The sequence below is a fragment of the Camelina sativa genome, chromosome 20 (genome assembly GCF_000633955.1).
Source record: "Camelina sativa cultivar DH55 chromosome 20, Cs, whole genome shotgun sequence".
In the NCBI taxonomy this organism is placed as follows: domain Eukaryota; kingdom Viridiplantae; phylum Streptophyta; class Magnoliopsida; order Brassicales; family Brassicaceae; genus Camelina; species Camelina sativa.
Window position 1 is genome coordinate 14,545,310 of NC_025704.1, and position 11,807 is coordinate 14,557,116.

General features: G+C 38.3%; 2 protein-coding genes across 3 annotated transcripts; both read right to left on the bottom strand.

Annotated features, from left to right (window-relative positions):
* Positions 71-3,213, bottom strand: LOC104770813 (phosphatidylinositol 4-kinase gamma 3). The gene is given in 3 exon segments (XM_010495265.2): positions 71-451; positions 571-2,224; positions 2,986-3,213. Coding segments are annotated over 2 exon segments (1,722 nt in total). The 5' UTR covers positions 1,912-2,224; positions 2,986-3,213.
* LOC104770814 (dipeptidyl aminopeptidase 4-like) lies at positions 3,832-7,623 on the bottom strand. Of its 2 annotated transcripts, XM_010495267.2 has the most exons (6): positions 7,479-7,623; positions 6,702-7,095; positions 5,944-6,141; positions 5,825-5,854; positions 4,612-5,718; positions 3,832-4,523 (listed from the first exon to the last, which is right to left on the bottom strand). In XM_010495267.2, exons 2-6 carry the CDS (start codon positions 7,056-7,058, stop codon positions 3,966-3,968), a joined length of 2,250 nt encoding a protein of 749 aa, XP_010493569.1. In that variant the 5' UTR covers positions 7,059-7,095; positions 7,479-7,623; the 3' UTR covers positions 3,832-3,965. The 2 variants fall into 2 exon arrangements, with proteins under 2 accessions (XP_010493569.1, XP_010493570.1); XM_010495268.2 differs by lacking the exon at positions 7,479-7,623 and having other exon boundaries at positions 6,676-6,763.

Sequence of the window (11,807 nt, forward strand, 5' to 3'; positions counted from 1 at the left end):
GGACACTGGATATACACCTGTTGAACAATCACAAAACATAGATTGGAGCAAAGGAGCGATAGAGATAGCTTCAGTTCCACTAATACTGCTCGAGCCGGTTGTCCATAATGGCAGAGACGGTGCTGATAAACTCCTCTTCTGTTGTCTCTGGGGAACCTATGGCTTCTGCATCGTGTATGATTTGTTCGATCACAGATTCTTTCTTGAGTGTTTCTCTGCACATTATGCTTCCGATGGTAAAAGGGGTGAGACCTTTTGCAGAACCTTTCTTGAGAAGCATGGTTGAAATGCGAAGGACACGAGCGCATGAAGGCGGAATCTCCCAACCATGGAATCTCAGAAGTTCAATGTCTTGCTCAGAGTCCAAAGATTTGATGTATTCCAATGTTTGTGAAGAGTATGGCTGTTTTGCTTGAGGCCAGTATAGCCATTCGAATGTGCAATCTTCAAACTGCACAAGGACAAATAAGATGTTTTTAGCTGAAATATTCACAGCTTGTTTAGTTTAAAAATTTGGAAAACAAAGAGTGAATATCAATATCCTTGTTTGAGTAAAGTAGAATTGTTTACCTTATTGGGAAAGCAATAACCATGGTCGATTGGAGTAAGCACCATCTGTCCATCATTTTCGTCTCGGCTAACCAAAATGTTGCCAGCGTGGCGATCTGCATTAGCCAGCCTTATGTCTAGAACCGATATCTTATGAACCTGATCGACAGGAAATACTCCGTATCCCATATCTTCACAACTTCCCACATTGCTCACAAACATCTGCAGTGAACCAATCTTCGTGTTCTCGGGAGAGAAATTGTAACCATTGGGATGGTTGAAATCTTTGTGCAAACATTTGACCATTGCTGTCGGCGGAACTCCAGCGAAACCAGTTTCGTCATGAGGAAAAGTTCGTGGTCCATTCATGGGATAGTCCAAAATGTAGGCTGCTACTTCTCTGATAGCTCCTTCACCGACCTGTGTGCCTTTCTTTAGTCCCTCGCCATCAACTGAAACAGGCTGTCCGTGCGGATTGTTCACAGCCATTGGTTCCTCATCAATGGGCTTGAAGACAGAGACATACTTGTGGCCAGATGGATCTTGCATAAAATAAGCTCCTCCGGATCCATCAGATGATTGAATCGGGCCATTTCCCTTCTCCAAGCCTTCTTAAGTGGAGCTGATAAGCTCTTTGAGCAATAGAGGCAGCTTAATTTCAGGATTAACAATAACAGGCTCCACGAAGAACTCTTTAGGCTTTGCTTGTGGTGATATGTTTCCTCTGCTACCATCCACATTGTGCTTTTGATTTACATCTTCAATAAACACCTCAAAATCCTTCCCGACTGGTTTTGCTCTGACTTTAACAGATTTTCTAATTAGCAAGTGAATCACATTCTCTCCCTTTTTACAGAGATCAGTGATGAGTCTCTGGTCATCTAGCTCCTCACCATCTAATGTGAGTTCATGATCCCTGGGGATTCCGAGATCTTTTTCCTTTAAAGCAATTTGCTGCTTCACATAACCAACATTTCTACTCCTCTCAACAACGAGCTCAAACTCCTTCCCACCAACAGTTCTTACAGAAATGGCTTGGAGATCTGAAATTTTAACAACCAAATGCAACAACTTCCCATCAGCAAGACTATAATCTCGAATTTGGGAATCATTTCGAGATAGCTCTCTACCATCATACAGAAGCCTCTGCTTCTTCACGAAAAACCCCTTGATACTCTGAATCCTTAGCTTCACAGATGCTATTGAATCTGACTCCATGACCCGCTTCGGGATCACAGATCCAGCAATAGTCAGGAAAACCAAGATTGGGTCGTCTAAGTTCGAACCAAACCGTCCAATAATACCTGGAAAGTTGATAAGTTCCTCCAGGGCTGGACTCAACGCTACACTAGCAACTGACATTCCAACTGTACACTACTATTCCTAAATCCTGAAGAACCGGATTCCTGGGAATGAAGAGAGCTCAACAGGAATAAAGGGTGAAATCCCAGGAATCAACCCTTATCTTCTCCCGTGAGCTTTTGAAAAGACCAAGTTCCTGCACGGATTCAGGAACTCTGGAACAGAAAGGCCTTGTAACTCACATCTTGCCGAGCAATATTTTCCAAGTATTCATATTGAAGCTAAAACAATCCCAAAACCACCTAGGATTAGGCTCTCATTCAACTCGTGGAAGCTGAAAAGTATCTTTCTACTCGCATCAATTGCAACGAACCTGAATAAGAACAATGATCACAAGGATTAGACATGGAACAGCAATAACTTAATTGATATCCCAAGGGGAATTCATAATTCAGTAATTCAAGAACATCAATCACCATTTTCTAATTCACAAGAGATTATCACAGATGTCAAATATTCAGATCAAACACAAAAACATTTATCAAAAAAACACTAAAAAAACGCCAACCTCTTTGAATGGATGATGATTTGTGATGATGAACATACCTCAAAGTTTGATCTAAGCGAACTATATAAACTCTAAAACCTTACATTCTCATCTATAAATAAAATTAGAAAATCTTGATATCTAAATATAGCTTTTGAAAGCATAACCAAACAACGGCCACAAATTTAGTTTCAAGTCAACGTCTTAATCGGATTTTTATCATCTAAAACCCAAAAAACAATGCTGGTTGCCTAAGTTTTCAAACTTTATCCGATTTGACTAATCTTATTTTTAGGTCTGATAAAAAAGGAACTAAAAATTGAATCTAAACACTAAATCCAGCACAATACTCAAAACCTACAGTTTCAATCCATAAACACTAAAGAGAAGCCTCAGATCATCTTAACGAGCATCTCCAATTTTGAACCGCTACAGAAATCTCTATAACTCACAACAGATTTCGAATTCTTAACTTACATTTCACGATTACTCATGATCGGAGAAGATATCGGAAATATAAATCGAAATCAACCTATTCTACAGAGAGATCGAAAATTCCAAAAAAAAAAAAAAAAAAGTTGTCATACCTAAAGGAATCAAAATCCGCGAAGCGATGAATCAACTGAGCGATTCTTCTCGGTGAAATCGGAACTGGTGTGCAATTAAACTTACTCGCCAAGTTTCTGCGAATCCAAAAACCCTCTCTCCAATATATATTTTTTTTTCCCGAGAATTTTTTTTAGCGTTTCCCAGAAAAAGAAAGGACGAAGAAGAGAGAGAGAGAGAGAGAAACAGTGGTAAGTCTTCTTTGAACAGCGGCGAAGTTTGTGGGGATCTATTTATAGGGTTTGACCTCGCTGACTTTTAACGGAGGTTTTTATCCGACTATTAACGCCGTGAACTCTTCCCCAAGGCAGAATACCGTTTCCGTAACGGACGCATATGTTTACCGTTTCAGACCGACTCTACAGATTTTCAATCAAAGACTCTCTTTTTGCCTTTGGGGTGTATTTGTTTCTACTTTATTTCTTCCAACATTTAAAGAGAAAAATTATTTATCAAATTAAATTCTGAAGAACAAAATATTTATATAATTCCTAAAAAGTTAAAAGAAAAAGTATCATACAAAGTTGATTAAAAAATGTATGAGTGACATCAATCTCCTATCCAAAAGATTAAGGAAGTAAAGAATTAGGCGATTTTCAATTTATTGAAAAGATAATTAACATATATATATATATATATATATATATATATCAATTTATCGAAAAGAACATTAAAATATATTTTCATTATCTTTTGAATATGAAATAAATTGGTAGAGTTCTCAAAAAAAAAAAAAAGGTATACGATTTAAATGTTCATCCTCAAAAATGTCACAAAATTTCAAAAATGTCCAAACAAATTCAACAAGAAACATTAACCCAAATTAGAAACAAATTAAATTTTAGTTATAACCTTATTCATGGGGAGATAATACCATTTATTCACGTAATAAAGAATTTAAAAAAAAAAAAAGAATGTGAAAAAAATAAATTAAAGCAACAATGTTTGTGAAAGTATCTTTTCACAAGTTCCTCTCTATAAACTCCCAAATCCTCTGTTCCATATATACCCGGTCCTTTCTCCTCCGTGGCATATGCCGTTCATCAGGAAATATTAACAACTCATACCGCTTACCAGCTTCAACAAGCGCGTTTACAAGCCTAGCAGTGTGTCTGAAATGCACATTCTCATCGATCATTCCATGTACTAACATCAGCTTCTGCTTATCAGTCAGGTTCTCGACATGATGCATTACCGCGCTTTTCAGGTATCCCTCTTCCTCCTCCGTGGGAAGTCCCATGTACTTTTCGGTGTAGAACGAGTCATAGCCATCCCATGATGTAACAGGAGCACCCGAGACAGCGCAGTTGAAGATCTCAGGGTATCGTGTCAAGAGTGTAGCTGATAGGTAACCACCGTAACTCCAACCGTACACCCCAATGTGGTCTGGTTTAGCTAGGCCTTGGTCGATTAGCCATTTGGCTCCGGTTACTTGATCTTCTGCATCAACATATCCGCAGTTATTCTTGATCCAAGATTCAAACTTTAGCCCACGTCTTGCAGTTCCTCTGTTATCAAGCTGCAAAGATTAGAGATAAATATATCAATTCTAAAGCCTCAATCTTTAGAGCGAACCTTCTTATTCAAGATACAAGAATTTTAAGAACCTTCCAAACTAAGATGCCTCTGCTTCTCAGGTACTGTGTCCTCATGTCGACTGTATTAATCCAAGAATCATGGACCAGCTGAACGCTAGGACCTCCGTAAACGCTGATCATTGTTTTATATGGAGGAGGACCAAATTTCGAACTGTCCGGTTTGTAAACCGCACCGTACAGCATTGTCTTTCCATCATTCGCTTGTATTTGAACAAACTCTGGAGGCTCAAGTTTAAGGTTTTTCAGTAGTTTAGGAGATGTCTGCTCGTAGAGAATCTTGAGTACGGTGCCGTCGCTCAAAGAGCAAAGAGTAACCCGCGGAGGCGAATCAACTGAATCATGAATGTCAACGAAGTTCTTCATCTGATGATCGAGCACAACTATATGTTTTCCTTTCCCATGTGTAAGCCTCGTCGGTTGACACTGAGATGCATCTCCAGCTTCCAGTTTTGTGCAGTAAAGATTAGTCTCATGTGGTCCATCAAGGGTCCCTGTGAAATACAGCAGACTCATCGGCTCATTTACACCTGCGATTTGCTCAACCATCCATTCACCACTAGTAATAGCTCCAAGGCATGTCCCATCAGAATCATAAAGATAAAAATGTCTGAAACCAGTCCTCTCGCTGGCCCAAATGAATCCTCCTGAACCTTTCAACATAGGGACATTCTCCAAAGGGGTAAAACAGTCGTGTAAAGTCACCCATGCGTCAGATTCTTCAACCAACAGTATATTTCCTTGACCAGTGTTTATGTCAAACCTGATGATTTTAAGTCTACTCTGGGACCTATTCAGAACCTGAGCTGTGAGAACGTTTCCAGGCATCCAACTGACTCTACCAAGATACTCTTCCTCAGTGTTTGCTTTTCCTCCACACACAAGATCCATCCAAGTCGTCTTCCCGCCGCCAGCTGAAGAAACTACCCCGAGACGGACGGTGGAATTCAGAGCTCCTGCAAAAGGATAAGCATGATCTTCTTGCGCCTCTAAACCAACCGAGCCTTTTCCCTGATGCATTATTCTGAACAAAGGAATCTGTGAGGAGTCAACTTCTGTATATGCGATAAACTGGCTATCTAATGACCACCAATACCCATTCCTCCGATCCATCTCCTCCTGTAATAGGAAAAGTTTCAGAGATAACACACAATTTGCAACATAAACTGCCGATTTCTTCTGGAATACAAACAAAATGAGCAGTTTGAAGAGAAATTTAACTCACCTGAGCTATGTACTCAGCAAGACCATGAGTCTGCAGCAACAAAAGAAATCACAGTTATTCTCCCGAGAATGTTAATAGTAAGACCAACCATAGCAGTCATGAAACAAAAATTTACTTACCAGAGTACTTCCATTGGCACCATTTGTTAGCTGTTGTGTCTGGTTTTTTAACAGACTGAGGACATGCAACTCTGAGTCTCTTACATATGCAAGAAATAAGCCATTGGGAGATAGACGAGGATCGATGACTGGAGAACTGGGAGAGCTTGGAACTATGAGCTCCGGGTCTGGTGATGAAGAAAGGTCCTTCATATACACCTAACCATGATTACAACACAAAACAAAACAGCAAAAGTAAAGCAAACTGAGTTAGGTTATCTCAAGATTTTACAAAAGAGAATGTTACACGTAAGAAAGATCACTAATGCAGCTGATAAGATTCAGACTATGAGTTATGAAGATCAGGAACAAACCCTCTTGCATATCTTTGTATCAACGATTGCAACCAAGAATCAATGACTTAAGCTTAACCAAGAGCCCCACATAGTTTGGAGATTTGTTGAAAAGATTTTCTAACAGATTGCAATCAAGAATCAATGACTAAAGCCTAACCAAGAGCCCCACATAGTTTAGAGATTTGTTGAAAAGATTTTCTAACTCTCCTAAAAGCCAAAGGGCCAGAGACCTCTAATATGTTCTCCATCCCATCCCCACCTATTATATCTTCCATCACATTCTACTGCCTATCTAAAGCTAGCTAAATCCATCTCTTTACTAAAAAGTGACACACAATTCCAATAAAATTATTGAAATGTTTCAGGATTCCTAACGAAAAAAGGTAAGATTGATTACAGAAGCAAGGGATGAACAGAACAAACCCCAGCAGGTAAAGGAACCATAATGAATCTCATCTTTGAGTTAGTCTTGACCCATTCATACCGAGTTACACCTAATCCACGCTCCCTTAACCTCTCCCTTCTGAGTTTCTCTTCCGGTGAAATATTGCTCTCATCAACACCACCATCAGGAGGACTAAACACCAAACAAGATTCACCCCTACTCACATCAAAACCATACAGCCTCCTATTCAAATTCTCTTCAGGGCTAAACAAGTAAGTGATCAAAGAGTCATCAGGACTAAAGCTGACACCAGTTGGTGCTACATAGCCAGGTAAAGGTGACTGAACAATATCTTCAACCGCGAAAGGAACGTCCTTATCAGACATATCCGCCATAAAGGGAGAATCTTTTGATTCGATCTACGTCAACAGTCTGCAAAATATAACCATGAAAAATCTTCAGAACAGATTGAGAAATTTCAAAACACAAAGCTTCAAGAGCTTTCTTGAATCACAAAACAAAATCTGACAATGTATACCAAACCGTTGCACTACATTTTGATACATAAACAAACAAACAAACAAAAAAAGAGTCAACTGTATACCGATGCTAATATATGGTTCTGCAAATCAAATCGAAATAAACAAAGACATCAATGGGTACTATAATGATCAATCTGCACCAAACGATCAAATACATGCCGCATGAACGGAGAATATAAATATATAATCTTCGATTGACAATTTGAGATAGAGATAAGTGAAAGCTGAAGGAGGAAGAAGGAGATTAGAGAGTTGAAGTTGAGGTGGGCTTACATTCTCAGAGAGATTGCGAGAGATGATGAAGTGAGTGCGGATAAGGGTATAAACTTAGACAAATCGAAAGGAACTGATTCAGCTATCTGGCCGTGTCATAGAGAGAAGGTTTTATGTTCGGTGAGGGAGGATGGATGACTCACAAATTCAGCAAGGTTTTGATTTGTATTTTTTTTTTTTTTTCCCTACGATTATTACTTGTTGTTATTCAATAAAAATTTAATAAAGTTTATTTTTATTAGTTTATTCAGTTGCTAATTATAGATCGATGAAAAAAAACTAATTATTAATCATCAGGTGTAGATTTTACATTTTAAGATTTAGGCCTTGATTGTTCCAGTTTTTAAAATTAGATTTTTGATTTAGTTTTTCAAAAACTCATATTTTACCCAATCAAGATTTTTGAGAAATTAGATTCCCTTAAAAATAGAGAATCTGGTTTTTGGAGTTTCTAATCAATTTTCTCTAAGAATCCATAACCAAAATTTTGAGTTTTTTTCCTTTTCTCAAGCATTTTTTTTTTAGTTTTTTTTCCACCTACAAAATCTAAAAACTAAAAACCAAAATCCAAAATCTAAAAACAAAAAACTATCTAACATTTGAATATTAACTATGACCACAAATTTATGTAAATTTGCATATATATAAATATATATATATATATTTATACAGAACCATAATTTTTACAATGCTTTGTTGTTACAATGCATTATTTTTTTTCAAATAATGTTTTGTTGTTACAATGGTCATTAAGGTTTGGTGCTAAGTAAAGAGTTTAATATGCAAAAATAAAGATAAATGAGCTCACAAGGCCCAAAAAAAGAAAATAGCCTACTATAAAAGGAAAAGAAATGTTGTAAAAATCACAAACCTTAAAACGCTACGCTTTACAACCTTCAGCTCATCTTCTTCGGCTCGTCTTCTCCGACATCAACTTCCGATCTCGCTCTCTCTGCTCAGGCGTTCGAAAATGGTTAACTTCCAACACATTGCAATCCAGGATCCAGGTAAATTTGCATATATGTTACTACTAAAACTTTCACATAGTGTGAATTCTAATCTAGTTCCAAATAAGATAAGGTATTTTCTCATATATAGAATGAAAAGTTTTTACTGAGAATTTTCGAGAAATCTCTTTTGATATATTTCTTTTCAAAAATGTCGCTTCATCTATATATTTTAAAAAGTATTATTTATTAATGCATCAATTAATTTACTCATTTATGTAATATTTTATTATTATTAGAAATAATAATTTAAACTAAAAATAAACCAAAAACTAAATGAAAACAAATACAACCAATAAGAATATCAAAATAAAATATAAATAGAGATTACATAAATATAGAATTAGATATTTATATCATAACATATAATAATTATGTAAATATTTGTAAAAGACTAGAAATACACTCCAATTATTCGAGAATAAACCTCTGCAATCATTCGAGATCCGCCATCAGAATCTGTATCAATAAACAGCTCCCCCCCCCCCAATCCACCATATCCAGATTTTGAACACCATTNTTATGTAATATTTTATTATTATTAGAAATAATAATTTAAACTAAAAATAAACCAAAAACTAAATGAAAACAAATACAACCAATAAGAATATCAAAATAAAATATAAATAGAGATTACATAAATATAGAATTAGATATTTATATCATAACATATAATAATTATGTAAATATTTGTAAAAGACTAGAAATACACTCCAATTATTCGAGAATAAACCTCTGCAATCATTCGAGATCCGCCATCAGAATCTGTATCAATAAACAGCTCCCCCCCCCCCAATCCACCATATCAAGATTTTGAACACCATTTGCACATCCTCGTTCATTGACATTGTAACACCCCAATATTAGAGTGTAGGCCATTTTAAAATTTCAGCCAATTAAGGCCCAAAAAGAGCAAACTGACAAAACGACAAGGGTTTCGCATCACGTTGATATGTTTGTGTACATGTGTATACTCACATGCATCACCGTCTTTGTTTGGCGAGAGAAGGGAATTTGTAAACCCTAAGCCTCTCTCAACGTCGGAGCTCACCATCATCACCGTCTTCCTCTAGGTTGTTGTCTTTTTTTTTTTTGAATTTAATGTTAAATTATATTAAAAAAAAAAAATACTTTGTTATAACTAGTGCATCGTTTGCAAAAAATTCTTGATTGAAATTAGATAGTAGATCAAAAACCAACTTTAAAAAAAAATTAAAGACGAGACTGCAGCCAAATTTGAAAAGCCTCCTCGTATCTTCTATCACTCAGTCGACCAATGGCTAAGAACTGATCACGAATCTGTCTGTCCATCCAGCCAACCAAGTTTGTCACAGTTTTTGGTGGATCGCCATGCCTCCTCCCATTTCGTTCTCACCAGATCGTATACACCATAGCTTGAAACACATAGCGAACAAGGAACCCCTCGCCACGAGAGAGATGAGATTGAGAGATATGAGCAATTAAATCAGACCAGACAGTAGTGTAGGCAGACTTGAACACCCCCTTCGCCAGATCAGACCACACAGCCGATACGAAAGAACAGGAGAAAAATAGATGATCACGAGTTTCTAGTGCAGAGCTGCAGAACAGACATGTCCCTGCAGCACCCACATTCCACACCACCATGCGAGCACCCGTTGAAAGACGATCTTGGACAGCGAGCCATACACAAAAGGAGAATTTTAGTGTGCAATGAGGAAACCAAACCCCCTTATGCCATGTTACCGTACTAGCTGTGGTTCGAATGTGGTTCCATGTATCCTTAGTGGAAAACTTTGCTCGAAATTCATCATGCTTCCCTCTCCATAAGCTCTTATCTCCCACTCCTGAACGACCCTCTCGCATTGAGAACAGGGCATGTTCCACTTCGTTTAGCTGGTCTCCACGGTGCCGCCTTCGACGACGTTGATCCTAGCCCTGGGCATTCGGGTTCGGGTTTTCGGGTTTTCGGGTTTTTGGGTTTAGACATATAGAACCCGTTCGGGTTTTCTATACTTTCGGGTTCGGGTAATACCTGTTCGGGTTCGGGTTATTCGGGTATACCCGAACTCAATCGAACCATGAACAAAAAAAAAAAAATAAATTTTATTTTTTTATAAATTTTAGAAAACTTGTATATATATAAATATTTAACATTTCTTTTTGAGACAGAGAAACTGAAGTGGCAAAATGGTTAATGATGTACCTGTAAATGTTCAAGGTTGTGGGTTCAAATCCCCTAAAATACATATTTTTACATTTAATTCGAGTTAGTTCGGGTGGGCATTCGGGTTCGGGTAATACCCGAACCCGATCGGGTATCCGAACCTCAGAGGTATTGAACCCGATCGGGTTTTATACAATACCCGAACCCGAACCGAACCATCCACTTCGGGTCGGGTTCGGGTTCGGGTTTCGGGTCCGGGTAATATGCCCAGGGCTAGTTGATCCCATGCGAACGCCAAAGTACACTGCCGAGGTATCCCCATATCAATTATCCCTCTTTCACCCACAACCTCCAAGAGTCGACCAATATTCGACCACCGATCATACCAGAAATATGTGGTTTCGCCATTGCCCACTTCCACCTTACAGAAATCTCTCGCCACCCACGATATTTCAGCAACTTTTTCCAGACCCACGACCCCACACTCGTAGTCTCTTGAACCAACCAAAAGGAGTTTTGCTTCAACAAGTTATTCTGCACCCAAAGCACCCACAAAGAGTTGCCTTTAGAGACCACTCTCCATATTAACTTCAGATAGCTTACAACATTTGTTTCATGGAGAGATCATAGCCCGAGACCCCCTTCTGTCTTAGGTTTACAAACCGCATCCCACGAAACTTTAGCCCTTTGAGGATTCATGTCTGGTCCCGACCAGAGAAATCCCGAACACATTGAATCAATCACCTCAAGGCATTTTTTAGGCTGACAAAAGGCGCCTAACCAAAAGTTGCACACACTCCAAAGAACAGAGGAAATCATGTTGAAACGACCTGCATAGGAGAGATGACGTGCTGTCCAGGACCCTATGCGCTTGCGAAGTTGCTCAATAAGAGGAGAACAGTCTGCGAGTGAAAGCTGCTTTGTAACGAGAGGTAGACCCAAATATCAAACCGGTAAGCGACCAACCTCAAACGGGAGAGTATGTGGTTGTGGAACCAAAACTCCAGCCAAATAAACTGTGGACTTCTCCATACTTATCTTCAGGCCTGAAATCTTAGCAAAGTCGGTAAACACATCAATAATGCCCTTGATAGACCTCACCTTACCATCCGTAAGCACCATGAGATCATCCGCAAAACTCAAGTGAGTAAGCCCAAGTTGTCGACACCATGGGTG

What these genes read in the sequence shown, in the direction of transcription:
- LOC104770814 (XM_010495267.2), bottom strand. Translation starts at nt 7,058, where the DNA reads ATGGCGGATATGTCTGATAAGGACGTTCCTTTCGCGGTTGAAGATATT. An exon ending in TGGTTCCTTTACCTGCTGGG is followed by an intron (nt 6,142 to 6,701) that starts GTTTGTTCTGTT and finishes AATCATGGTTAG; the next exon opens with GTGTATATGAAGGACCTTTC. An exon ending in GAGGCATCTTAGTTTGGAAG is followed by an intron (nt 4,524 to 4,611) that starts GTTCTTAAAATT and finishes TAATCTTTGCAG; the next exon opens with CTTGATAACAGAGGAACTGC.